This window comes from Takifugu flavidus, chromosome 3, assembly GCF_003711565.1.
Source record: "Takifugu flavidus isolate HTHZ2018 chromosome 3, ASM371156v2, whole genome shotgun sequence".
Taxonomy (NCBI): Eukaryota; Metazoa; Chordata; class Actinopteri; order Tetraodontiformes; family Tetraodontidae; genus Takifugu; species Takifugu flavidus.
The window spans coordinates 5993600-6021526 of record NC_079522.1 but is presented as its reverse complement, the minus strand read 5'-3'; the positions used below and the strand labels follow the sequence as shown (position 1 = coordinate 6021526).

Genomic DNA, 27927 nt, shown 5'->3' with positions numbered 1-27927 from the left:
CTGTTTCGCTTCCCCCAGTCGTTCAGTCATCGGCGTCCCGAGGTCTCGGCAGATTCCCGGCAGGTTTATCTATATTGATACGGAGGTCGGCCATCGATCCGGTCTGGTCGTTGCTAAACGAATTAGCAAACAAACATCATGTCAGGTTCCTACACTGCAGTTCTCCATCAATACTAAAAAGGAAGAAAGTGTTTTTTTTAACCCAGAGGACCATCGGGACATCAAACGTTTAGGCAGAGGGTCAGAGGACACTGACTGGACATGGTTGACCCAAAGACTCTTCCTCCTCTCCACCATGATGTGACTCAGATGTGACCGTGTCTGCGGGACATTTCCACGTCCTGCGTCTAATCCCAGCGGAAATCAATGAATCCGCCTGTTCATCTTCCGTTAACCGTCCCGGCGAGATGCAGGAGCACCCCGTGGACACGACACACACCCTTCGCTCACTCAATCACGCTCATTTGTGTTTAGACTCTGTGTGTGGTGGTGGGGGTGGTGGGGGGGGCATGGTGCAGAAGAGCAGAGCGGCGGGAGACCTGTCAACCTGTGGAATTTTTCCATCAAGGAAGCGGAGTCCATCGGCTGGCAGCCATGAAATGATTGTCAACGGTTTAGAACTTGGAAAACGTGTTTATTTGCTTTGACCGGCGCCACTGTGTTACAGACATCGATGGAAACAAGCATGGGGGGGTCACCGCGTTGCGCCAGGGTGATTGAAGCTGCCCACATTATTGTTATTTTTATTGGGGTGAGTCTTGCTGTGTGGTCCTGGAGAAGCTGGTGTTGGAGCAGAATCCATCCCATTGCCACCAACACATATCAGTCTTTGGGATCCTTTTGCGGGGGCATTGTTGTGACGCACTGCCCCCTGTTGGTCAGGGGCAGCAGTACAGCAACAGGGAGAACAGAAAATCCTACAGGCTCTGGTACGTTAGCTCTGCTCTTGAGGATTTGTTACATTTTCAAGGGGGTGTCAATGTAACATATTTAATTAAAACATATCTATAAAACCCCAGCGGCTCTTTTAAAAGGCTTGATCTGCCAACGCCCTTCGGCTCGTGCGGTAGTTTACAGTGTTGAACCCATTAGCTCGACCTATGCCTGAAAATGTCCTTGGAAATCTAATTTTGAAGCAACGCTGAAAACATTTATGATGTGAAGGGAAATTCAAACAAGTCTTCTTCTGAACTCTGTGTGTGTGTGTGTGCGTGTGTGTGTGCGTGTGCATGTGCGTGTGTGTGTCTACAAAACACTGTATAGGACTGTCCTGGCAATCCAACAGGTGTAAGCATATGAGCGCTGTGGGGTGCTGGGAGATACAATCATACTTTCTGGGCATCTGTTGGTGTTTACGGATCGTCTTCGTTGGCACTGTCTCCATCGTCCTCTCCTTCCTCGTGCTCGCCCTCCTCTTCTTCCTCCTCCTCATCCTCCCTGCTGCGGCTCTTTACCTGCACAGAGGAAGGGGCGTGAGTTGCGTAGCGGAACCGCTGACTTCTTCTCCAGCTCTCTGCTGACCTCATCCTCGTCTTCCAGCAGATCTCCCTCCTCCTCCTCTGAGTCGTTGAGTTCGCGGCTCTCCCTGTCCAGTTTCAGGCATTCGTCCTTCTTGCTGGAGGTGGAGGAGTTGAGGGACGACACTTCGCCTGGTTCTGCTTTGGAGCTCTTGTCTGTTGATGGAAATCGCTTGTTTTGATCATTTCCTGAAAAGACTTTGCAGCGAGCGCATCTGAAAACTCACCCGACTTCTTGCTGTGGTCCTTCTCCATGCGCTCCAGGCTGTCCAGCAGATAATCCACCTTGTACTTGATCTGTGTCAGCTCTCTCTTGATGGTGTGCAGGTCATCCACCTTCACTGTAGGAGGGGGCAGAGGGAGGTTCTGGGTGCGTCCTTGAGTTGCAACGCTGTGATCTTGCGATACGTACCTGTGCGAGAGGTCCTCTGGACACTCTTGGAGGACGAGGAGAAGCTGCTTTTGGTCCGTCGGCTCCCGCCGCCGCTCAGGCTAACTCGCGGGCGCTTCGAGGGGATGACAGCACGGGACAGCGGAGGTGGTGGGGGGGCCACACGAGACTGGTACGAGTACATCCTGAGGAAAGAGAAATATGAGAGATTTAATAGAAATTTCAAATGTAACTACTGATTCATCATTCCTGAAAAGAAAGGTGACAAGGCTAGCTCACCGATCATAGTAATCTCTCTGGAAGTCGTAGTCTAGATCAAGAGATGAGCTGCGAGACAAAAAAAAGTTACTGACTGGAAAAAAGTGATTGAATTGTAGATGATTTTTGCCTCCTGCGGCCTCACCTGTACATGTCTCCTGCGGAACGCTTCACCGTCTTTGACCTGTGAAGCTTCGGCTCACTGACCAGATTGATGTCTGTGGGCGGAAAACATGCAGAATTTACAAATTTGCTGTTCAAGATATTTAAATAAGCCACTAGGGGAGCATCACATATAGGCGTTGGACGTCTTGGCACCTTCCGTAGCCTCACCTAGCACTTGACCCACAATCATGCGCCCGTCCTCGCTGGCCACGGCAGCCCTGGCGTTCCTCTCATTGGAGTACTGCACAAAGGCATAGCCCTTGTGCACGGAGCAGCCGACCACCTTGCCGTACTTGGAGAAAATGGCCTCCACGTCCGCCTTGGTGACCAGCAAGGTGTTGAGGTTGCCGATGAAGACGCGGGAGTTGAGGGAGTGAGGGTCCGTCTTGTTGGTGATGTTGCTGCTGGCCATGGGGCTGGAGTTGGGGGGGGGGGGGGCAAGAAGACAAGCAAGCAAGAAGACAGATGGAGAAAACAGAAGATCTCAGACATGTTTTAGACATGAAGACTAATGGAAAATCTGCAGCTGCCATTGATTCGATATGAATAATATTCAGTCATGTACACATAATGCATATGGAAGTAACCCATTAGCATTCTCTCACTCTTTTTCTGTTAAACACAGTTTATTTCTCATCAAAGCCTCAGGGGGAGGCGAGTGCTGGATCGAATCCCATTGGCCACTGGTGAAAAGAAGGAATACACTCCAGTCCACACACACCATTCTCTCACACCTATTCCATGATTTAGAGTCTCCATTCAACCACATCTACAAGTCTGGGGTTCAGGCTGTGGATTTCAAAGCACACACTCGCACCATGGGTGTGCATGGTGGTCACAACTGTGTGTGCGTGTGTATGTGTGTTAGACAGTGAGATGGGGTCATGAAGCAGCCATCACTCACTCCATTGTGTCTGTACTCTGGTCAGTGGCGCTCTGCCTGCCTGTGTGAGTCTGCTGGAGAGAAGAACATCAGCAAGGAGCTATAAGAGACGGGGGACACAGCTAACACCTACAAAAGTGCGTTTTTGCTTTTCCCTCCTTTGCATTGGGGAAAACAAGGCGTGTCAGAGATGCTACATACAGTATATATTTTAACACCAGCGGTGAAGAAAAAAAAAATCTTTATTAGAAGAGAACAGGATATTGCATCAACTTCAAATCTGGTTTGGCGTTTGCTACACGGGGACGTGCACTATTATTAGCATTATTGTGTACAGCCTGATTGGAGCCTATTGGAGATGGAACAGGAAATAACGAGGTACTCGTCTAGCAGGTACGCAACCGCACAGCTCTGTGAACAAAGTGAGTTAATCGCCTTGGGATCAATTGTGTTACCATGACCGTTGTGTTTACATCCATTGTTTCCAACAGATGTAGCTGGAACTGGGGCACCTGCATTTCCAGTGTTGTGCAGTTGGCGGTGTTAAGCACTTTGACTTTGATGTGGTGCTAAAATGCTGCGCTGCTTATGTAATGCTGACCATTGTTTAGCAGGTGATTGTTATTTTAATTTTGTTTATTGCCACCTGCCAAAGCACGTCTGCCTTGCCGGGCGGCGCTACTAGCAGATGATTGCAGTTGCTCTACATGATTTGGCTCGGGTGGGTCGGCAGCTCTGGCCCGCTCGCTGTGTATGCGCGTGTTGGCCGTTCGGCAAATGTTTCTAATTCTTCGGCACACATTAGAGTCCAAGTGGGTTTAGAGACGTACGCTCGGCACAGCCCGCTCTATGGTGATGGAGGAAGGGCTGTTACTAGAATTTACAGTAGATTAACAGGATGGTGAAGACCACCTTGATCCTGTCTGGCAAGTGATCAGGTCATTCCAATCTGATTATCTCAATAAACTTATCTAGGGCCTTATTTATTGTGTATCTATTCACAATCGGGGTAAAAATGGTGTGATGGTTTTTTTTTTAATTAATCTGGGTTTTATATTATAACCCAAACCTGCCATGTCTCATGTTGTGTCCGGAAACTGTTTGCAACTTGGCTCATTGGAGATTAATGTGATTGTCATCTCAATGTTTGTGCTTAAACTGTGCAAAACACCCAGACCGCAGCAGTCAGGGCCTCCAGAATGAGTGTGAACATTTAGAAAGTGGGGGGGGTGCCACTCAATTTTAGTCTTTTGCACCTCACAGATGTTACAAATGGCAAATAGCTACTAATGGTTAAAAAAAACCAACTAATATTGCATATGATTTTCCCCAAATAGCCGCAGTCTAACTTTTAACCAAAAATGTTAGTACTTGATGGTGAGCAGCATGCTTGTTTTTAACAGGTGAACGCTCAGGGTTGAGGAAAATGTGGGGCTTATAAATGTAATATTTCTGTGGGCAAAAGTCTGAATTCATGCACAATAAAAAAGGTAGGAGGGCTTTCAAAACAGGGGCAGCAAAAATCCAATCTTACTCTATTATTTTGTTGACACTGGAAAAAAGTCATACATGTAAGAAAGCTCATGTAAGAGGCTGCTAGTGTCAAAGTTTGATGTAGGGAGACTACATGCTATCTATTTTTAAAATAAAGGAGGGGAAATGAACTGAATCACAAAGGGATGTTAAAAAAAGGTGAGATAAAAAAACTTGAGGTGAAAAAAAAAAATCAAAACTTAAATAAAGGTTGAGACCAACTTACGATTTGCCGCAGTTCAAAAAAGTGGCTTCAAAAACTAAACAGGGGAAACAAAAACAAAATATTAGAAAAGTGGAGCTTCAAAAAAATGTAAAAAAAAATTTAGAAAAAAAAATAAATCAAAAGCCGATAGCATATTCTTTACAATCAATGTCTCAAAACCACAAATGTAAGTGTTTATTGTTCATTCAATGACTTGGATGAGTAATAATTTCCTTGTGAAAGTTCTATAAATCAATTTTAAAAATTTATATCATTTTTTTTTATTCTTAGAAATTTAATCTGTTATGTATGACCCAGTTACACCCTGCATGAGCAGGTAAAAATGCAACAATCACATCAGCATCACTGGTTTAATCAACAAGCTGCTGATTAAAGCATCTTCCTTGTTTTTGAGGGCCGCAGAACAGCGCCCCTAGAGGCCAGGGGGAGTCGGAATAAAGGACACTTCAAGGGTGGTTGTTAAGTACAGGATTGAAAATGGGTTAGCCTGTTTTGAAGAAGCTTAAAAACAAAGCAAATCTGTAGCCTTGCAAAGAATTTACCCACACACACAAAAATATCAGTAGAAAATTTAAAAAAAATTCAAAATCACACGATTGCGTAGTCCTTCATAAGGGGCCTGACCGGTTACCTTTAGGTAACATTGATGCTAAACGTCCATTACGGCAAACTGTATTAAAACAGGGTGAGCCTGAGTTTAAAACAAACAATGCATGGAAAATTTCTTGCCTGAAAAAGCAGGCTGCATCATTCCTGAGATATGCTGCAGAAAGCATACCGTTTTAACAATAGCAAAAAGACAAAGAGATGGGGGCCGTGAATGCTTTTTCTGCGTCAACACCAGCAAATCGAGTTACAGGTGGACCAAAATGAGGAACGGGCACCAAAAAACGAAGAAAACAAAATAAAACCGTGAAAAAGCGAGTCTCCAGGAGAAAGGCGACCCCTTTTGAACACTGTCCATAACGACCGGCACAACCTCCATTTTTTCTTGCCTCCAAAACATGACCACAATGTAAGATAAACATGATAACACAACAGCTTTTCAAAGGCGTCACATAAAAAACGAACAAAAAAAAATCTTGTTGCCGAAGCTAATTTTAAACAAGTTACTGCGCAGCCATCACAAAATGTACGCCACTAATGCCAACAGGAACAGCAGCAAGGGGGGAAAAACATTTAAAAATTAAAAAAAAAAAAAAAGTCCAAAGACGGCTCAAAGTCGGAGAAAAATAAAAATAGGAAAAAAAATCTCTCGCTTAAAAATACTCACCATGAGTTTATTACTAAAAATGAGCAAAATTCTGGGCTGTTTTTACTTGAGTAAAGATCCGCAGCGTAGGCTGATAATACCGCCGTTAAACCAGTGGACACGAAATGGCGTCGGCTCGCGCACGCACAACAGAGAGAAGACGCCCGCCTTACGTCACGGTTTCTGATTGGCTGCCGCAACAGGGTGTCCGCGTGAGAGATCGGTGGACGTGCTTGTCAGTCTACGTCTGAAAAATATCAACGTCATAAACCGCTGCTGTTGATTAAAAGGCCAATCGAAGCATTTAAACATTTTAAAACATGAACTTGGAATATTTACGCGCTCACGCGTCTCATTAGATCTTTGTTTAAACCTTGTAACATAATATGACACTGTTCTAGCAAAAGGTTAGAATTGTGTTGTGAACATTTTGCAATATATTTTATTCTACGACGGCATTTTCTTTATAAAAATTAGATCTTTTATACATCAAAATAATGTCTTTACAAATTTTCTTTAATTTATGTATAATTTTGATTTTTTTTTAACTTGGTATTTCAGTTTGGTTTCTCAGCAAAACCTGACATTTGTTTAGTCAGTTTAATTGGAAATTATACTTCTGATTTTATTCTGCTGACATTTTAGATGGTGTTGGTGTCATTGTTGAACATCAGGATTAGCCAACCATTTTTACATCTTCTGAATACAAACTGCATGCCATTGCCATGATTTTGTGTTTGACTTTGAAAGAAAATAGAAATATGTTTTGTTTGGTGCATTTTATTCTATGTATATTTTAATAGTTGCTGAACCACAAATTTGCATACAGTCATTTTAATAGTACCAGCAAAATAGCGTAAAAGGAAAAAAAACACCAGTGTCATGAAAACAAACAAATTTTCTGAATGAGAAAAATGTTGAAAATAAATGGTCACCAAGTCAATTTACGTGTGACAGCACCTGAGAAAGAGATTAATTCAGTTAGTATTACAGATCATCAAAGAATACGTGCAAATAAGCCAAACTAACAGCTCACCTTGGATATCCATTAGCCTCCTACGGTTTCGAGGCAAAGTACCATCAGGTCCAGAAAGGTTCTCAGGTGTCCTTAGGATCTCCTCAAGCTTGAGTTGCTCCTCATTTTCATGCTGTGATGGCAACAAAATCAAATTCAATTTATGTATTTATTTTACAGTGACATTTAACTGATCTTGAGACCTGCGATGGAGATTTCTGATGCTTCTTTTTTGCTGCAGGAGTGTTGAGACCCGGACTCTCTCTTCCGCTCTTACGTTCCCTTTCTCTCTGCAGGAGGATGGTCTGCTGTGTGGTGCGGTACTCCAGAGAAAAGTTGCTAACAGTTCTACAGAAATCTTCTGCTTTGATTTCTTTCACCATAGCTTTGGAGTAGCCCAGAAATAAGAGGAAATTGTGAAATCTGTAGACAAATTAACATGAAACCAGAGGTTTATAGTCAAATTTTAACACTATACAGCAACAACACAAACTACAAGGCATTTGTTTGTGAAGAAAAGCTAGACCCCCCCCCCCCCCACACACACACACACACACACACACATACAGGTTAAAATGTTACTCTGACATATCACAAGATTTCCTCACATTGTTTTGGACATTTGGGAGGATCACCTGTTTATGACTCTGCGGTGGACAGCGCGAAGGACTTTCAGCCTCTCCTCATATTCTTTGAGAATCTTCTGTAGCCTGGAACGAAGGGAGCCATTCTGAACCTCATCTCCTCCTCCTCTTTTCCGCTCCCCATGCTCTTTCTTCTTGTCATCTGCCTTGTCCAAAATCTTTAGCTGCTCCCATGATGCTTTGCACTGAGTCTCTAGCTGTGTGAAGTTGTTCTGTACTTGGGAGTAGTCACACTATGAAAAAAAGTATTTAAAAAATGGCAGTACAAGTAAGATATCCCATCTTTGTTTTGGACAGGCAGTTAAGTTTGTTGCCACAAGTTGTGGCTAGTATTTGTTATCTCCAAATAATGCTCTAAGGAGATGATATCCAGACAGGACCTACACACCTTAGCAGCTTTGGTTACAGAGGTGATGTCTGAGTAGAAGTCAGAGGATTGTGGGTAACGCTGCATCAGAAGTACACAGACATGGTAGAGCAGGGGCTGGCGGGTATGTGTATCCCTCACCTGGGACAGCTTCTCCAGGTAACTTAGTTCAAAACCCCGGGCCTTGTAGCACAGAAAACCTCAATTATACTGAAAATGTGGATTTAAGATAGATACTAGAGAGGGAATACTCACCTTAGACCCATTAAGAAAGTTACCTATAGCTAACACTGTTGCCAGGACATATCTGAAGGTGTGGCTTGCAGAGAGCTGCTCCATTGCCAACTTAAGATGAAAGAGAGGCTCTGCGATCTCCTGTCAAGATGGAGGGTACGGCCGGAGCACATGGATAGTAGAAGTAAGCAACCAAATCCATTTTTATGTAAATCTGGGACATTGTTGTGTAGCTCAATACCCTTTCCAAGGAGTCGTAATCAAGTGCAAAGGCCCACAACTGAAGCCTGGAGCTCAGGTAGGAGATTTGCCCCAGAGTCAACAGGCAGAGCTCGGCTGGAGCCAGAGGGCAGTGGGGGTTCTTGGACTTGGCTTCCTTGATCAGACACAGCTCCTCATCTGTTGGCATTATAACCTGTAGTCGCTGTTTTTGAAGGGAATGTGATGAAAGAACAAAGTCAGCAAGAACACATGTAACTGGATGTGACTTATGTCTTTCTGTTTTCCATACCTGAATATCCTCTCTGTCCAGCACAGTGGTATCCATGCTATAGATAGCAGGCGGGAGGAGGTGGGGAGACGGCAGGCTGCTCAGGGTGATGGTGATGATATGACTTCTCTTCATCCCCAACACAGACACTGACAGTGGTTTCTGTGTTGGGTGATGGAGAGCATGATCAGCTATTTATCATGGCCTGGTGTACTGCAAAATTAATATTGACAATTGCATCTGAAAGAAAGGGTGCTGCACAATGAAGGCAATCTGTTGACATTTCTTACCTGCTTTCCAGAAACAATATTAAATTTGCTGCTCTTTGATTTAAACAGACACTCTAGCTGCTTTGTGTCCAAGTGGACTGGCTCCAGACCAGACCAAATAGTTTGATTCCCAAAGCGGGTCATTCGGGGAAGGGGTGATAAAGTCTGTAGTTCTCTCCAGTGAAGCTTCAAGGTGTGGCTTTTGACTGTCCCACCTGCTTGGGGGGTCAAGGGCAAAGGTGGTGGAGGGAGAGGCGGTGGCACAGGAGGGCCTTTCAGACATGAGACAGTGGTTGAAATGGCTTGCTCATCCTCTGTGTGGTCTTCCTCATCCTTGAGGTCTGAGAAATCCAAAGTGTTAAGGCAAAGACATTCCACAGGTTTTAGGAATGTTGCCCAAGATTGGTCCCATTCCCATATCAGGAGATTCTCTTTGATTTGCTCTGACTCCTTCATTTTTCTTTTCAGGATATCATTTTCATCCTTGGATTAATTCCATGTTTCTCTTCGTCTTAACATCACAAAAGGTAAACCACCTCTGTTTAACTGCTATTTTGATCTCCGTGACCAGTGTAGTCAGATGATCTGTTCCAGAGGTCCAATGATTCCGTGCATGCATGCGAAAGCTGGGAACTCCAGAATTCCAGCCAGCACTGAAAGGTAGAGTATATCCAATTCTGACTTTAAGAAACTTTCTGGTGTCTCTACAAACTTAACGGCTTCTGCAGTCGTCTCTTGATTTCCATCTCAAGTAACAGCAAATGAGCGTTTCAGAGGGCATGTCGGACAGAGAGGGCTACCATTGGTCCGTTAGTGCATTAGTCTTGGTGTATTTAAGTTGCACCCTTTCCCTTAATTTCCTTATCGGCCTGCATCTCTTGTTTATATTGCCACTTGTGTATATACAAACCTCTTTATCTGCCACTGAAGATCTGTTACTTCCCTCCTCTCAGGCCTCCCTCTCTCTTCCACGACCAAATAAAAGCGGAGCTTGCATTTGTATTTGATTCCACGCAACATTTCACATCACAGCATATCCAAATCCGGACACGTCCTTCTTGCAGCCATTGCTTTGGTGGTTGCATTGGTGTTGTGGAACTTATTTATTTTCCAATATTTTTTCTAGTATTTGTTCCTTCACATTTGTTTAAATTGTGTGCAGTAGTAAATACCCTGCTTCGGGTTCAGGGATCTAAATATGGTGGACAATTTATGCTCACAGGGGTCATGGTCAACATGCCTTGATAATAGCTGTCGTGCCCCAAAGATTTTGCCTCCCCTCTAATTACATTTTATCTCAGTTAGTGGAACTCAAGAAGTTGTTAGGACAAAATAGGCTCCAGTTAGGTACTTACAGGACAATGAGAGACATTATTTGAGATACTTAAAGAGCCATTTAATTTCATTGCTATAAGATGTACTGTTTTTGGAGTCGAATAGGGCTCAGGACAAAAAAATAGATGTAATTAGTTGTGAAAGGAGCAATACCTTTTTTCATGTAAAGAGAACTCATATTTTAACAAAACATCTCCTCTTGTAATATTTTTTAAAGGTTGTTTGTTAACAACCCTAACAACAACAACAACAACAACAACAACAACAACAATAATAATAATAATATAATAATAATAATAATAATAATAATAATAATAATAATAATAATAATAATAATAATAATAATAATAATGGAAAGAATTCCATCAAACCGGAAGTCTGATAGAATTATTCTTTACGCGAACCTTTAATTTGAAATTCCCAACCGGAATCTCTCCCTCGTGCCTTCCGCGTTCCTGCACTGTTTTGGGACTAGTCAGCGTCCTTTGAGCGCGCGCATCGGCCGGGATGACATCACGCGGAGGATTTGCCACAATGTCAAACACTCACAAGCAGCGCGAGCTGATGGCTTCCCCGCGCCACGATGCTGAGCGCCGTCACGTTCTCCTCAACATCCTGTGAACACGGAAATACTTAATGGCGCAGTTCCATGTTCGCCGATAGGATGCGTTTAAGGTACCGATGCGACACTGATTTATCAACCTTTAAAATTTATCATAACTGCCTCTTCCCCCACGTCCGTTCCTCTGAAGGGTATTTTAAATGTTTGTTCCCAGCCGGCGGCGGCATCTTTTTTCCTGTTTATTTGGAAAGTTGTCCGGTTACAACAGTGACTGTCGTAACCTATTACGTAATGGTTGTGCAGATGTTGTAGTGAGGTGCTCCAATAATAAATCTCTCATAAATAAACATCTGTACACCACTGTAACATTACAAATTGAGTCACAGCACATTTTTAAAAAAGTTTACTCTGATTTCAATGTAACCAGCTGATTATAATCAATCAATATGAATGGTACAGTGATCTGACCTTTCTGTCCCTGTCATTAGCTAATACTTGTGACTAAAAAGCTCTCTGCACAAATTGAAATTACCATTATAATAGTCAGTGTATGCACTTAATATTAGTGAACAGTATGTAGACATTAAAATGAATAAATAAAAAGTTGGATAAAGTGTCGGGCCCATATCCAGTGATAATATTGGTACAGTATGGTGCTGTTTGCAATGCTATGCTAATGGTTACATGGTACATGAGTACCATGGTGTAACAACAGCGTAACACCTTAAAGCGATGTAATTCACTAATAATTTCAAAAAGGCATAAAGTCTTGCTCAAATTTTTCTTCTTTTCTTCTGGCCCCAGCATATAGCAATTTCCAAAGTGGCAAGAGTTAGCAACGCAGCGACTGAATTCTTTGCTGTGATAAATGCAGAGTATAAATCTATGTTCCTCAGGTCTATGTGAGCCAGGTCAGAGGTCATGCTGCGAAGGGAGTCAGATTCGCACGGCCTCTTTTCCTCTGGAGAGACATCTGATAATGACTGTGAGGTGAGGGTTACCTGTGAACTCCCAGGAGTCATTAGTGGCGTGCACATTTTGCTTTTTTCCCCAGGCGGTTTGAGTTGGTTTGACAGTATGCAACCACCTCTTTAATTATAGCTCTGATGCTGTTTACTCATTTGAGTGAATCACGGGGATTTATCAGCCCTCGCAACTTAACCATGCTCCGCTTTCAGCACTTTCGGCTGCAAGTAGGTGTAAAAGGTCAAAACATAATACGTGAGCCTCCGACAGCGGTGCATGAAATGAAAAGTTTCCCTCCGTGACAAATTAACGTGCTTCACTGATGTGGATAAGCTGCTGGCTGCGGATGAAAGCGTCCCAAACACCCGTCCTCTCTGTCTCAGATGGAGGCGAGCTGCAGAGAGGTGGATGCAGTGTGTCTGTGCAACACCGGTCCCTGTACACTATATTCAGAAGCGCACACCCTCACACCGGTAAGTACCCCCCATGGGTGCCTCTGCTGCCAACTTTAAGTGCCCCCTGCCCTCCGTCTGTTTGTTTTAATTAATGGTTTGTCAGTTTATTTAATTCAATAACTAAGCAGTCTGTCCTCTTAGGACACGCTGCTGTGTCACCACTGTGGAAAGAGCAGAGTGATGGTAACCAGATACTCGGAGGGATACGGTACTGAGGTGAGAGTCATGGGTCTGCAGGTCCAAAACTGGACGGTCATTCCAGATTTGGTGTCATTGCAGGGTGTTTCCAGAGAACGTAAGGATACCAGGAATATTTTAGAGCATTAAAGGTGGACAAAGTACTTGCAAAAAGTTGTCGATGTAGTTTTTAAAGATAGAGCTTTGAGATTTTAAGGACAGTTTCATGAATGATAAAGGTACAGCTAGGGCTTAGCTTTGGCCAGTACATGCTTGGGCCCCTGACTGTCCAAGGTCACCTTCTTTTTTCCCCACTCTTAGCATTAGGCTAATATAGTTTAATTAGCTCTTGTATTTTTATTTTTTTTAAAAAGCTGATGTTAGCAGATTAACAGTTCTAAGCTGCTTAATACATTTTCCCCTATCGGGAGCTTTAAGTTGGAATTTTTTGATGTAATAACTTTTACAATAGTTCAGATAATGGACATCAGAGTGCAAGTTTGAATTTAGATTAAGTTTATTCGTCATTCGTAAAGGTGTTGGGTGACTCATGTAAAGTGGTTAAGTGAGAAGAGAGTATTTTTTTTGTCGATGATGATTCATATCTCTTTGTAAATTAACTTTTGTTCACAGGAGGAGTGTCTGTTGTCTGACCCTCAGGGGGAAAGTGACGCCGATGCCGACATCGAGGATACAGATTGCAGGTTGGACGTCTCACCGCACGTGTCCGCTGTTTATTCTCACTCCGCTGTCGCCTGACCGGCTTTTACGTCCTTTCAGACTCCAGGAGCCAGGGTCGCTCCAGCGGATTAGCTCACGCAGACGCAAGCGGCCACGCGTTTCAAGGCAGGACACCACGGAGAGTGAAGACGACGGCGGGCGAAGCCACAGATCACATCGCTGGAACCTCAGGCTGAGTCCCGACAGAACCCGCAGCAGGACCATACTGGAGGTACTACAGTTTGCTTTAGCTCGACAAAGCTAAATCAAACTCTGATTTTCTTTCTTCATTTCCCAGGAGAGCATATCGCAGGTCAGGCCACTGGTCATCTGTCAACCCAATGTGGAGAAGCAAAATAGTCCATTTGCGGCGTCCCGAAGCTCCAGACTGCTGACAACTTTGTGGTCACCTTCCCTCTCTCTTCCCCTCGTCCTCCTCGTCTCGCTGCCGCTCTCCCTCTCGCTCGTCATCGTAATCGTTTCTTTCTTTTTACCATGGGCCAGGGCCTGAGCTGGCAACCTCACCTCGCCCCAAGGAAGGCGTGGCTTATTCCTTTACTGCAGCCTACCACCAGAAGGCAGTCTGGGCATCTCATCCATGTGGTCTCTCTTTACTTAAAGGAGCAGTGTGTAAAAAATGTATGTAATCATAAAACGGCCTGATCCACCCTGATTCCTACAGTAGTTCGATCTACGCTACATTTTGCTAATATTTCACTGACCTGCAAGCAGACCTGGACGGTTAAGCTTCAGCTAAGTTTGGCGAACCTATTTCAACATTATGCATGCACGGACATTTGTAATATTTTCTGCGCAAACAACATTTTGCGTGTTCATTCACTCGCACATATGCAGGTGGGTTGTCAGATTGTCTTGGCCATAATTTGTTTGAGAAATAAAAAGGGGCGACTAGTCATTGCTAACATGAGCAATGCATTAGCAGAACCCATTTCTCTGGCATAATGCTAATAGGCTGTGGGTAATGTTCCAACATTGCCATGGCCATTATGGCAATATGAAACGTAATTGAGATAGTATATCAGTCAAGTGCAGCTGCTCTTGCTGGATCCTGCAACCTTACTGGCAACCTCTATTCTGGGGGTAGGCGGAGGGATACCACACTCCTCGGTATTTTTATTGTGATTATGGCACATTACCAGCTTTGGCCATAAACGTACATGCTGCTCCTTTATACCCTAGAGAATAGTCCAGATTTACCACTAAAAGCACAAATGGACACAAACATTCGGTGTTGTTCACTTGCTGGCGCACTTGATTGCTCATCTTTATCCAGTCTGATGACTTCCTCTTCATTTCTACACAGATGACTAATTTTCAAGTATTTTAAACCCATTTCAGGGACGGTTTTCGGGTGTTAAAATGGGCTCACAGGCTGCGTTTGCATCACACTTTCAGCCAAAAATGCCAAGTGCATCAACTCGACACTTGGATTTGCCTCATGAAATCTCACCTTTCCTCTCACTTTCTCACCCCCTCAGCGATAAATATAGCCCTCTCGTCTCGCTCCACAGACTAGCGAGCCCCGGGAGTGACGCGCCGGGGGCGCTTTCAGGGCAGGTACACTCAGAATGAGAAACATTAACAATGATGATGCTGCTGAACTATGCAATTCTACTGCCCCCCCCCTCCCGGCAGCGTCTCAAGGACTGTCTCCGGTTTCTTCGGCACTGCGGCCACTTTCTTCAGGCCCCCCTTTCATTTCCTTGTGAGGAATACACTTTCTAGAGTGCAGGGACTTCTAAAATAGATCACGGCCTCATTTAATAGCAATAGCAGTTGAGAACTGATCCAGCTCCCCTCACGTATGATCCACAGTTCACCTGCTCTGATGCCGCATGTGATTTTATTCGCCGACGACTAATTTCTCTCCCGTTTAGTCCAATAAACTGACCTCAAACTCTGATGAGCTTTAGTGTTATTACATTGTGTTATTACATTGTGTCCAAGTCATTTGAACATGGCCTTGCTGTCCAGACTTTACATTAATGTGTTTATATTTAGAAGTTATTAAGTTATTCCACTTGACAATCCTGCAACTGGAAAGTATAAAACAAATTAGTTTTGTGTTTTTGTTCATGTCTGATGTTTTTGTATTTATTTGAATGTTTCTTATCTCTTCCAGCCTGATGTGTTGCCTCTGTTTAAATCTTACTGTATATTTATTCCCATGTGTACTGTACATTCACCTCTACGTTTCACGAGGCACTAGAAATTCAATAAAATTAGATTGTATTTTGAGAAGAAAGGCGATTTATTGTGTGAATTCCTTTCAGGTTGTCAGAAATGGAATATCGTATATAGCGAGATACTTTTGCTCGTGTTTAGCAATGTTAGCATACTCTTCAGTGCCCATCATGCACGGTAGGATCTCCAGCGCTCAGTTTTTGCATTTTGTATTGCCACCAAATCTCACACACAAAAGTTAAAGTTAGTTGAAGTGCTTTCTTGATCACTTCGTCAGCAGTGAAGGTTCCTGATAACTGCAGAAAACATGCAGCGGAGCCTTTTGTCCCGGCCGTGTTGAGAAGAGTGCCTGAGGGCTGGTGTCCCATAACGAAGCTCGTGCTCTTCATTCTCTCCCCCTCTCCCAGTTGCCACGGTAACTATTGGAGTTTTTACAGAGCAAGACTCGCTGTAGCTGCTGCAATAACAGCATGTAACATTGTCAAAACTGTAAATGATAGCAACTTGTCGGCTTTTCAACACAATGGTAAAAATGAGCAATTTTCCAGTAGGAGACGGATTTTAATTAATTTATTAGTGATAATGGACTGATTCATGTGAGTGTCTACCGTGGGTTTGTTTTATAATGCCGACAGTAAAAAAAGCAGAGTCACTGTGTGCTCGGGTAGGAGTTTGTTTTGTTGCCCACCAGCTTCATTTCCAGCTCGCCCACTCAGAGCACTTCAACTTCAAAGTGCTGATTAAATCAAAGGGTATTGTTTTTTTGTTCCTGAGTGTTCAGAAGGCTAGCTCACCATGAGGGAAGTGGGAAACTTGGATCCAGCGAGTACTTTATATGAACAGAAACCTTACCAGATCTTACCAGATTGATACCAGAAAGATATTTAATGTTAAAGATTTTTTTTTTTTTTAAGTAGTATAATTAGTGAATTTGGGGTTTGGGGGGTAGGTTGGGATGCTCATAATTTAAATGACAGAAACATTTGTTTTAAAAAAAACTTACATATGCAAGAAGAATATATATTTTTTTTAGTTTGGATTAACTGTTAAAAATAAGTGTGTGGGTTATCTTATTTACTAAAACCTACCACCAGGGGGTGAGGGGCTGCATCCTTGGAGGGAGATCATAACATTTTGCATCTATAAACACAAGAACAAATGTACTGCAAAAGTATGTTAACTTTTACTGCTTTTACATTAAAATTATCAAAGTTAGGGCTGAGGCTGTTTCTGCTTCACCATCCACTACAATGGGTAAATATTTTCTAGAAACCAATGAATGAATGCATCCATTATTATAGATGTAATGAAAGGACTTAGCATAAAGTAATATTAGGCCACTTTACCTCATCTCCAGCTAAAACTGTGCAAAGGTCTGTGCAGAGCTGTGTCCCCCAGGGTCAAGACAAGGTTTTCTGTCAACACAAAAGACGACAGGTGCTAATGCTGCTGTTAATTGCTCCCCTCAGCCTTCTTCTTCCCCTCGCGCCTCCCGATCCTTGACCCAGATTCCATGGTTTTGGCTGCGGAAGAGCAATGTGACCCTGGAGGCATTTAATACTGATCCCGCAGTCATATGGTCCAGAATAAAGATGCCAAGGTATCTGAGGCGACTTGGTTCAGAGACATGGATGTCTCCAGGTCTAGATCACCGGCTTGTTTGTTTCTTGTTTATTAGCGGGTGACAGTGATGGAATTTATCTAGTGTAATTACGCAAGTATCATAACTAAGCACTGTTTTCAGATATTTGAGTCGATGTTTTTCCTTCTTTTTTTTGCTCCACAGAAATAATTTAACTTTATAGTTTGCAGTTTATGCAACATTTATGTGGTTTCTGATGAATAAATTGTTTGCATTACTTTTAAATACTAAAAACCATTCATGCGGAGAGAAATCTCAACATATGAGTACTTAAATGTTACTGTTTTTGTACCTTTACAACTTTTAAGTACAGTAAAAATTTCACAATAAAGTGACTAGAAAAACAAAATAAACTAATTCGACTGATAAAAATGCTATTTCCATAGGTTTTGTTCATGAACTCAACCATCACAAGCCGATTGTATGTTGCGTGAGTGTAATATTTCAGGGTTGTACACGTTGTGCACGGCCCACTGTAAATAGCCAGTGTTTAGCGACAGGCTTTAACATCGCGCTCACACAGGAGGAGAGGCAGACAGTTCACACAGCTGGTGTCTGCTGGCAGCAAATCCGGAAACTCTCCCTCCCCCATAAAAAAGTGGATTATTCCCGGATTTAGCTCTCTTAGTTGTTTTTTTTTTAAGTGTTAGGACAGATCTGGATGGTATGGCTGTTGCCGAACCCTGCCTGAAGGAGGAGTGGGAGAAATGAAAGAGAGAAATGGAGGAGAAGAGGAGGACAAGATGGACAGAGAAGGTGAGCTACTGGGCCAACCTGGAGGTGAGCGATAATGAGGAAGAGGAGGAAGAGGAAGAAGAGGCTACTGGATGTGAGGAAGATGAAAGGAAAGAGGAAGCTATGGAAAGAGGGGAAAATGATGTGTGGATGAAAGTCAAGGGGAGTAAAGAAGAGGGAGAGGTCATCGAATGGGAGGAAGGTGAGGATGAGAGCAATGTAATTGAGGCTCAGTTCATAGAGGAAGAGAAGAATGAGAGGTTGATGGATGTAAAGGTAGAGGGAATGTTGATAAAAACAGTAGAAAATGATGATGAGGAAGGGGAATTGGATGATGAAGAGGAGCACGATGAAGCAGGACAATCGGGGGAGCCTGATATGGCAGAGCAGGACCAGGAAAGACCACAAGACCAGATAGAAGAGGGGAACAGAGTAGTAGAACCTCAATCATGTGTGGTAGAACTGCTGCAGAATGATCACAAAGATCCTCAAGTACTGGAGGAAGATGAGGAAACTGAAGTAGAAAATGAGGTGGAAATGATGTACGGTGAGGTTCATGCTAATGAAGAGGAGCAAGAACTGGAAAAAATTCAAGAAAATAAGCTGGTCGACCGGGATGAGAAGGGGAATAAAATGGATGAAGTTGAAGTGACTGTCAAGTTGTTGGAATATGACAATGAAGAGGAAGATTGTTACAGAGATACAATAGATGAGGAAGAACAAGCTGTTCAGATTCCAAATCAGCAGAACAATGAAAATAGCCTCGTAGAAGAACAACACAAGTTCACAGACGAGGCAGAAATTATAGCAGGATCTCCAACGGTTGACCTCCAAGATCTAGAGGAAGAGGAGGAGTCAGGCGAAGAGGATGCAGGCGATTGCAATATTTTTGATGAAGATGTTCTGAAGACTTACTGCAAGGAGGGTTATCTGTGTGAAATATTTGGCATCTTGAAGGACTTCAGAGATGCTTTGCTTTTCACCGATCTGAGCTTGAGCACGGCGGATGGCAGGAATTTTCAGGTACATGCCCCAGTCCTGGCCGCGGTCAGCCCACATATCTGCGACAATCTGAGAGAAAGAGCCATGGAGAACAACAGAATCCACATCTGTCTGGGTCCAGAGGTGGACGGCGTTGGATTAGAGGCCCTTGTGGAGTTTGCCTACAATGGCTTCATATCATGTCTGAATGAGGACACTGTGCATCAGATCAAGACCACAGCTGGAATTCTAGGAGCCTGCAGGGTAACAGAACTGTGCACAGCGGAAGAGGAAAAGTCTGCGAAAACTGGAGATTGGCAAAAGAGTGAAAGTGTCCAGGCTGAACACCAAATCACACTCCAGGCTATCAAAAAGATGTGGATGGAAAAAGTTGGGTGTGATGTCATCCTGGAGGCAATCGGGGGATCACTTCATGGTGAGTAGGATGCAAAGTTGTTGCTAAGTGTTAATGTGGGATTTTTGTAGACGCCAGTCTCCAATATATTGGTATTTTTCTCTAACCCAGTCTCTTCAGCCCACAGAGTCATCCTAGCAGCATGTAGTGACTACTTCCGCTGCATGTTCACATCAGGAATGAGGGAGTGCCGCCAGACTCATGTAACCCTTCCCTCCCTTTTGGCTTCTGAATTGGAGGCTCTAATTAACTGCTCCTATAGTGGGGCTCTTCCCCTCAGCTGGAGCTGTGTCTTCGAGATTACCAGCACTGCTCTCCAGCTCCAACACCAACCTGCTCTACACTTGTGCCTTGAGTTCATGCAACGGGAAATAAATCCCTATTTCTGCCTTGATGTGGCATCTTTTGCCGAGGCCTACGCACTGGCAGAGCTTCTCGACGTCTCACATGATTACGTCTTACGGCAATTCCAAAACGTTGCATCGACCTCAAAGTTCAAAGACCTGCCAGCTGCACAGCTCCTGAGATACCTACACAGTCACTCACTTTGTGTTTCCTCTGAACTCGTTGTATTCAAGGCAGTGGTGGCGTGGATCCAAGCAAAGCCAAAGAAAAGGATAGAGCTCACTAAAGAACTTATGAAAACAATCCATTTTCCCTTAATGACGTATAAGGAATTTAAGGAGGTCCAATCTTTAAAGATGTGGTCCGATCATGGCCTGGAAGAGCTCTATGAAGTTATCTTTGAGGACTTCTGCGGCAATGAAGCGGGACCACAGAGCCAATATCGCACATATTTGCCCAAAGAGAGCCTCGTTGTGATTGGAGGTGACCAGACTCTTGATGACTTGGGCAGCCGCAGGATCTCCAGAGAGCTCTGGTTTGCAAATTCCATAAGACAGCATACAGGTATAAGAAAAGCCACAGAGTGGAGAAGACTAGTGGAGATGCCAGATCAAGGAAGGTTCCGCCACGAGGTGGCTGTTCTCAAAGGAGAGCTCTACGTGTTTGGAGGGAAGAAGTATTACGGCACTTATGACACGCTGAATTCTGTTTACAGGTGACTGAGAGAAAACTTGTTTGCAATTCAACCAGCACATTTTAGAATCACAGAACCTACTTTACTCCATGTTCAGGTATGACCCCCTTCAGAACAGCTGGAACATCTTACCCGAAATGCAGGAAAAGAGATGTTCTTTCTCTACGGTTGTGTTAGATGGAAAGATATATGCCATTGGAGGACATTGCGACCCCAACAATATTGAGAGTGTGGAACGATACTGCCCCTTTGCAAACACTTGGAGGTGCGTTGGAAAAGATATTTCTTTTTCAATATTTGTTTAAAGAGCAATCCCAGGCAATTTCAGGCATTTAAAACAAATCATTTCTAGAAATTAAAAGAAATATTTCTCTCTTTCAGCTATACTACACCCCTGGATCTTCCTCTGAGCGCACATGCAGCAAACATTCTACATGGACAGATTTTTGTCTCAGGAGGCCTTAACGACGGCTTCCAGTGTCTGGCCTCCATGTTTGTTTATCATCCACAGACAGGAAGCACTTATTTGGCAAACATGGTTAACTGTCGAGCTCAACACCGCATGGAGGTCCTCGGGGGGCGGATCTACGTTGCAGGTGGAATCACCATGGGTGAGAGTCAGGCCCCTCTTGACCTGCTAGCTTGTGAGTCGTATGATCCCATGGCTGACTGCTGGACAGTGTTCTCATCTCTGCCGGTGCCGCACGTCGGAGCAGGAAGTGCTGTTTTGGAAGGGAAGTTTTACTTGCTCGGAGGATATAGCCAGGAGGACTACAGCGACACGCCGATCATCCATCGTTACGATCCTGCCACACAGAGATGGGAGAACACAGGCAAGACACCAGGCCCAAACAATGACATACGAGTCTCTGTGCTGAGCTTGCCACCACATTTGCGTTTATAAGGAATACAGAAACACATTATTTCGAGGATTATACAGGTTAGGACCTAAGACACAGACTCAGAGAGCTGTTTATTGTAAGGTGGGTAATCCTGAGATCATCGAATGAACCAGTCAAAGATGACAGGAATGAGGTCAACTGGGGAGTCGGGAATCCAAACACTGCAAAAGTCATAAATGGAGCAAAGCACAACAGAAATTAGAGAACTCTTTAGCATAATGTTTAATATTCTGTAACATCTGCATATTCCCACATGTAAGTTCTTCAACTTACAAATATTTCTATTTTTAAAAAACATTTGCAGTTTTGGTCTTTTGAGCAATTTTAGTATCATATTTGGATTTGTTTTGATTGAGTTTTTTTTAAAGTTTTTTCCCTCATTCCTGGCTCTTCATATTTCTGTGGTATCCGTGTGAATTAATCGCTAAGTACCTGTTTTCATTTTTAATTGCTTATTTTAATTGCTGCTAAAAGGTGCTATCTAAATGTTTGTTGCTCTTCTTTATCTTGTCTTGCAACCTTGACTGACTATTGCCTCTCATGGCAACAGGTGGTATTACAGAAAGGAAGTATTCAAAGAAATGATTGATTATTTTATTGAAATTAATACTTGAGAAGGTTTACTTAATTTCAGTTAACTCCATTTATATCCTGCCTGTTCTTTTAAATCATTAAACAAAAAAAGAAGAAAAAAGCTTGCGCAACCATCTGAAAGATCAGATCATTTTTGGGGTCATATTTGCACAGGAAAGATAAGGAAGCCACTGAAGGTCGTGTGTGCATTCTGGTTGTCAAACACTCTTCCATCAGTCCACAGTTCCATGTGAACCGCATCGCCAGCATGCAACTGCAGAACAACAGAGTTACTGCTACTGTCTGAACCGTCGTTTGATGGGAAGTCGTAGGTTGAAATTTGAAGGACGCCGTTTTTTACTAAAATGGCTCCCGTCACATGAGTGTTGTAGCCATACGTGCTGAAGCTGAAGTAATAGAGGCCACTAACCGGGGCTGTGAAGATTCCTAGAACAGAGCAGAGACAACATGCTAGCAGCTCCAGTAGATCATTTCAGATATATGTTTTTTAGCTTTGATGACGGTGGGGATAAAGAAGACACCTGTGTGCTGGTCATAACCTCCGCCTGTATTGGAGAAGACCCATTTGTAAATCAGGGTCTTATTTGTGGAGGGGCCATGGTAGATCTCCCCAGAGTTTGACAAAGATGCAGAGAATGCAATCTTGGGAGAATCTGCGTGTATTAGGGTAGAAATAAAAATGTAAAAAAAATCCATCCAACCAGTGTGGTTAAAAAGAAAAAGCTCAAACGTTTCCTGCTCATCTTACCTGTGTTGCAGCGCTGGATCAGCACAGCAATCTGCACCTCTGTGGCCTCCAGTCTTGTTTTCAAATCTGTACTTTTTTTTTTATAAAAAAAGAGACTGATTTCAATATTTTGGAGTGTAGTTTATGTAAAACCTCTTTATCCATTTATTTGCACCCTTGTTGTCTTTCTTCAGTCTGTCCACCTCGTCCACAGTGACGTTGAGCCTCTCCTTCAGAGCTTCGACGTCCTTCTGACAAGCTCCTATATGATCCACTTTATCCTCCAAGCTCTTTATTGATCTCTCTTGAGCTTTCAGCAACTCGTGAATATTTCCAAAGCCAGGCTTCAGAAACAAGAATCCCAGAAGGGTGAAGAAAAGCAAAGCCCGGAGCTCCATCATTGGCATCATTGACAACCTTTCTCTCTGTGACCTAAATACACGTCAGTGATGAACCACAGGTCGAGTGAACTGCCTCCCGTGTTTGTATGTTCAAATCAGCTGTTTGTCTATCCAGAGCAAACCCACATGGGATGGAATCAATAAATGGTAAACTACTGCCACAGTCTGTGTGAAGTACTTTTACTTGGTACTTTTTCAGGAATCCTGTCATAGAATACCCATCTTTTAATTTAAAACAAAAAAAACATGTCACGCATGAAAATGAATCCTGCTTACATACATTTCTACAGGTAATCAGAGCAAATTCTTGGTTGTGTGTGCAGATATCATTTGAACACATATGTTGAAGCTTATTTAATTAAGTTAAATAAAGTTAAAAAAAAACACCTAAGCTCAGCTTTGGGTCATTTTAGGAAGAAGAAAGTGTTATTACTGAATTTTTTTTTTGTTTTGTTTTGTTTTGTTATTGTACCAGAAATGAACTTCTTCCTACACATCTTTTTTCCATTATTGTTTGTCTTCATTTTTTTGTTTCTTTATAGTATATAGTATTTGAGCGAGTGTGAAACACTTGAGCATCTTAATCACGGGTTTACCAGAGCCTACCCTAGTGACCACTAGGCTAGAGGAAGGAACACAGGCTGTGAGTCCATCACAGGGCACAGAATAGCCTTAACTCAGCTTGAAGGGCAATCTAATCTTTGACTGTGGGGGGAAACCAGAGAACCAAAACCACATTCAGAAAAAACCTGTAAGGAATCAAACCTGGAACTGAGCTGTCAAAATCTTAAGTGCTGCGGCAATCGGAGCAAACAGGCTCGTATATCAGTGATGGCGCCAGGCAGTGTGCCCATGTTCTGCCATCGCAGCGTGCAGGGGTCAAAGCGGTGGACCAGTCTGGTCTCAGTGTAACCATCCTGGCTGTATCCTCCCAGTATGTAGATCTTCCCCTCAAGCACTGCTGAAGCTGCACCCACATGTGGTACAGGGAGGGATGCAACCATAGTCCAGGCGTTGGCACCGGGATCATACACCTCACAGGCTTGTTGGTCAGTGTAAAACTTCTTTAGGTTGCACACCCCGCCAGCCACGTAAAGACGACCCTGAAGGGCCTCCATACAGTGCAATGCTCGGTCACTGGCCATGTCTGCCAGATAAGTGCCTCCTCTGTTCGGATCGTAGAGGAACACAGATGGCAAACATTCGTACTTGGAGTTGAAACCACCGGAGATGAAGATGCCTGCATTTGTGACGTTTACTCCATGGCCACTGAGAACCTCAGGCAGTGGATGGACGTAGCTGAGAAGATGGAGTCCAGAATGTCATGAAAATATGCAATATGCAATAAAATTCACTTAGCTCCTCCTATCTTACCTCCAGGAATCAGTTTCCGGGATGTACATCTCAACACTGTCAATGTTGGTGTTAATTTCTTTGTCTCCACCAATGGCATATAGACGAGCCTCATGTGCCACAACGGAGAAGTTGCTTCTAAACTGCAGCATATCAGCCAGTCTCTTCCAGCAGTTCTGTATAGGGTCATAACTGGAATGGGGAAACAAAAATAAGTAGACTATATGAATCTCCTTACAGATGTGTTGCGATCACCTGTAGGCAGATTTCATGATGTCATCCTTGGTGTAGAAGTAGCATCCACCGACCACATACAGCCTTCCAGTCATTGTTGCCACTCCGTGCCTGAACCTTGGTTTGTCTGGCATCTCACCCAATCTCTTCCACTCCATCTCCTTCATCAAGCCTGTACAACTGTGCAAGGAATTTGCAAACCACACGTCCCTGCTAGCAACGCAGTGGCCTCTATCTGGGCTCAGCCGGTCTCCTCCGACCACAGCAAGGACATCTTTGGGGTGTCGGACGCGATTAATTTTGTCTTGGAAGCCAAATTCTTTGAGTGCTGAACCATACAGTTCCACCTGCACCTCATCGTTTCCAAAGCATTCCATTCGCATGTTGATGGCCCGTACCTCCCTAAACTCTCGAAAGGTCATGAGAGGAAACCGAACCCCAGTCATCAATACTCCAGCATGTCCCAATCGCTCCTTGGGATCAGTCTCGATCCAAGAGTATACGGCTCGGAATACAGCCAACTCCGTTGGTACACAAAGACCATCATGGCGAATGAGCTCCAGCAGCTTCTCTGCTGTAAGATCTTGAAATTTTGCTGTTTCTGACACCTCCAAGAAGTTCCTCAGTATAAAGTCGTTGGTTTCCTCGAGGAGCTCGAACATGCCGTAAGCCTCAGCAAAAGATGCCACGTCCAGACATGAGGTCACCTCTATATTCTCTATCATAAACCTGAGGCAGAGCGAGAGAGCTTGCTGGAACTGGAGCTGGAGGGCTGTACAGGAGATCTCGAAGACACTGTCCCAGCTAAGTGGAATCATTCCATCGTAGGAGCAGCCAATCAGCACGTCTAACTCAGAAGCTAACTGAAAGTGAAGGGCAACCTGAGTCTGGCGGGATTCCCTCATTCCACAGGTGAACATGCCACGGAAGTAGTCACTGCTTGCAGCCAGGATAACTTTATGGACTGGAGATAGGGAAAAGAAATTGACCATAAGACCACAAGATTTCTAACCTTGTTACCACATTCCCATTATGGCTTTATTTTGGCCACTTTTACACAGGAATACTCAATCCAATCTTACAAAATACAGGGTAGAACCTTCAAAAGCAAGAAAATTAAAAGTGGCACAGCTACTAGTAAGATGTCAAATAAAATTAAAGAACTAACCATGAAATAAAGCCCCATCCACCTCTAGAATCACATCACATCCGACTCCCTCTGACCACAGATCTTTGATGGACTCGAGAGTAATCTTCATCTCTTTGTTTTCTTCATTTTGTGGAGTTCCTTGTCCCATTCTTTTCTCATCCTTGTTGCATAGTTCTAGTAGTCTAGAAACACCCAGAGCTCGAACAGTTGCCTTAACCAGGGCCCTACTGCTATTGGTCAGTGGACATATGGATCCAGTGTAGGCAAAATCCACGACTGCCTGGAGTCCAATATGATGGACTTCAGGACCCAGAGACAGTGTTCTTATGTGATCATTTGAATGATCACTCTGCTTACTCTGCTTTTTAAGGGAGTCTTGGATGAAAGTGCTAACAGCAGCCAAGACAACTGAATGTACCTGGAATTTCTTGTCATTATTAGCAACCAGAGTCAGGTCTGTGAGCATGGATGACTTCCAGAATTCATTCAGGACTTGGAATATGTCTTTAGAGTAGCTTTCACTGCAGTAAAGTTCTTGATTCACAAATGACTCCTCGCTCAAATGTTCAACAGTATCCCCTGAACTAGTACTCGATTTAACAACCCCTGACCTTTGTGTGAATCTACTCCTCAGCCCTGTCCTGGAATCATTGGAAGCCACAATCCACTTCAGTTGTTGGTTAGCCCGTTCAAGCCCTTCTTCGCTGTCTTCAATCACTTTTTTGCACCTCTCCTTCTCTCTCCGCCATTTCTCCTCCCATTCTGATGGGAGGTCATGTTTTGGGATCTCCATCAAGCACTGTCTGTTTTCATTCCTGATTTTCTTTTTTGCTCGTCTTTGTTCCCCCCTCGCTCGCTCAGACTCAACTTTTCACTGCGCAATAAACCAGCACCTATTTATACCCACTGGGTCAGAGAGACTCAGGTTAAAAAAAAAAAAAACCTTTGGCACAAACATTGTTTATGAGGAAAGGAAATTGGACTAGAAGATCCTTAATTTATTCACAGAAATTTTAGATTCTGAAACCACAAAACAAGGGTCCAATGATTTTCTTAAGAGTTCAATATTTAAGTATCATCTGCACACATAAATTTATCACCCTGTTTACAGGATTTGTGCATATTGTTTCATTCTAAGGTGTTTCTGTTGACTGGTCAATAGATGGCGCCATCCCTTTCCAGCCACATAGTTATTTCTGTGTAACTGTAAGTCTAAATTGCCATGCTCACTTCTTTTAATCACTGTGAAAGTCTGTGAGCACTATTAAAACAAAGGATCAGTTTAAATTTACAGGTTTTAACTTGAACATTCATCAAAAAGCAGAGTGCCAATTGTTTCGATATATTTATTGTATTTTCTAAGTAAAGAAATTCACTGAATAAACTGTAGATAAACAGCTTTAAAGAAAGAACATTATACAAAACATTTTAGCTTTAAAAACACAATGACCTAATTACAAAAATATGACATGTTTCCAATAACAATGAAAAATGTTCAAAATGCAGTCGTAACTTTAAAATGGAGATAAAATAACTAATTACCATATTCACAGACTGTGATATAAGCTTCCCCACTTCATCCCCGCACTAGGAGCACTAATGCTCCTAATGCGCACGCGTGTGTGTTGGGGTGGGGGGGAATCATCAAAAGTTTTTACCAAATATTCACCGCTGTAGCAGAAGTGTTTTGCAGCATCACAGAGGTCATAGTACCGTTTTCCAGATGTATTCATAATGGCACATTTTTCATCTAATTTTTCATCAGACTGACGTTCCCAGTTTCTGTAAGAGGAACTGGACCCATGTGAAAACCTCCAGGTGTCTCTGAAGAAACCGATCTGGGACTTGTCGCTGTCGTTGAGGCTGTTTTGGAGCTCTAGGCTGTTTAACTGTCCCACCCCGCTGGCCAGATCAGTGTGATGCTCTCTGCAGTAATCCTGAGCCTCGTGCCATGCTTTTTCTTTGTCAATGAAAATTAACCTGTCGTGAGGCAGTTCTGTTTCTGAAAAGAAAAAATAGACAATAATATATATACAGTAACATAGCTTGATTCCTGTGCATGTATTATAAGCTAAATTCTGGACAATATT

At 43.3% G+C, this 27927-nt stretch overlaps 6 protein-coding genes across 10 annotated transcripts; 2 read left to right on the top strand and 4 right to left on the bottom strand.

Moving 5' to 3' along the window:
- Positions 1–613: 613 nt before the first annotated feature.
- hnrnpc (heterogeneous nuclear ribonucleoprotein C) lies at positions 614–6385 on the bottom strand. The gene is made up of 9 exons (XM_057028363.1): positions 6247–6385; positions 3236–3288; positions 2500–2747; positions 2312–2384; positions 2188–2235; positions 1930–2093; positions 1745–1858; positions 1522–1673; positions 614–1454 (listed from the first exon to the last, which is right to left on the bottom strand). The coding sequence occupies exons 1-9, from the start codon at positions 6247–6249 to the stop codon at positions 1353–1355; spliced, it is 957 nt and encodes a 318-aa protein (XP_056884343.1). The 5' UTR covers positions 6250–6385; the 3' UTR covers positions 614–1352.
- Positions 6386–6989: 604 nt separating this feature from the next.
- si:ch211-63p21.2 (FH1/FH2 domain-containing protein 1) lies at positions 6990–11113 on the bottom strand. Of its 2 annotated transcripts, none has more exons than XM_057028341.1 (9): positions 10984–11113; positions 8997–9137; positions 8727–8909; positions 8507–8626; positions 8273–8434; positions 7876–8117; positions 7444–7663; positions 7262–7373; positions 6990–7185 (listed from the first exon to the last, which is right to left on the bottom strand). In XM_057028341.1, exons 2-9 carry the CDS (start codon positions 9108–9110, stop codon positions 7157–7159), a joined length of 1182 nt encoding a protein of 393 aa, XP_056884321.1. In that variant the 5' UTR covers positions 9111–9137; positions 10984–11113; the 3' UTR covers positions 6990–7156. The 2 variants fall into 2 exon arrangements, with proteins under 2 accessions (XP_056884321.1, XP_056884320.1); XM_057028340.1 differs by lacking the exon at positions 10984–11113 and adding an exon at positions 9266–9700.
- si:ch211-63p21.1 (uncharacterized) lies at positions 9766–15725 on the top strand. 3 transcript variants are annotated; one of them, XM_057028386.1, is made up of 7 exons: positions 9766–9904; positions 12038–12131; positions 12491–12580; positions 12704–12778; positions 13373–13443; positions 13520–13691; positions 13758–15725. In XM_057028386.1, exons 2-7 carry the CDS (start codon positions 12063–12065, stop codon positions 13968–13970), a joined length of 690 nt encoding a protein of 229 aa, XP_056884366.1. In that variant the 5' UTR covers positions 9766–9904; positions 12038–12062; the 3' UTR covers positions 13971–15725. The 3 variants fall into 3 exon arrangements, with proteins under 3 accessions (XP_056884366.1, XP_056884365.1, XP_056884367.1); XM_057028385.1 differs by lacking the exon at positions 9766–9904 and adding an exon at positions 11070–11254; XM_057028387.1 differs by lacking the exons at positions 9766–9904; positions 12038–12131 and adding an exon at positions 11099–11254.
- A 1880-nt stretch (positions 15726–17605) lies between these two features.
- Positions 17606–23257, top strand: LOC130523227 (kelch-like protein 33). 2 transcript variants are annotated; one of them, XM_057028306.1, is made up of 4 exons: positions 17606–19458; positions 19549–20497; positions 20574–20741; positions 20858–23257. In XM_057028306.1, the coding sequence occupies exons 1-4, from the start codon at positions 18027–18029 to the stop codon at positions 21378–21380; spliced, it is 3072 nt and encodes a 1023-aa protein (XP_056884286.1). In that variant the 5' UTR covers positions 17606–18026; the 3' UTR covers positions 21381–23257. The 2 variants fall into 2 exon arrangements, with proteins under 2 accessions (XP_056884286.1, XP_056884287.1); XM_057028307.1 differs by having other exon boundaries at positions 17610–19458; positions 19558–20497.
- On the bottom strand, positions 22088–23121 carry LOC130523261 (cerebellin-2-like). The gene is made up of 4 exons (XM_057028384.1): positions 22875–23121; positions 22721–22786; positions 22494–22625; positions 22088–22398 (listed from the first exon to the last, which is right to left on the bottom strand). The coding sequence occupies exons 1-4, from the start codon at positions 23107–23109 to the stop codon at positions 22112–22114; spliced, it is 720 nt and encodes a 239-aa protein (XP_056884364.1). The 5' UTR covers positions 23110–23121; the 3' UTR covers positions 22088–22111.
- A 7-nt stretch (positions 23258–23264) lies between the features above and the next one.
- Positions 23265–27091, bottom strand: si:ch211-63p21.8 (kelch-like protein 33). The gene is made up of 4 exons (XM_057028311.1): positions 25856–27091; positions 24709–25651; positions 24475–24645; positions 23265–24399 (listed from the first exon to the last, which is right to left on the bottom strand). Exons 1-4 carry the CDS (start codon positions 26628–26630, stop codon positions 23880–23882), a joined length of 2409 nt encoding a protein of 802 aa, XP_056884291.1. The 5' UTR covers positions 26631–27091; the 3' UTR covers positions 23265–23879.
- Positions 27092–27927: the final 836 nt, after the last annotated feature.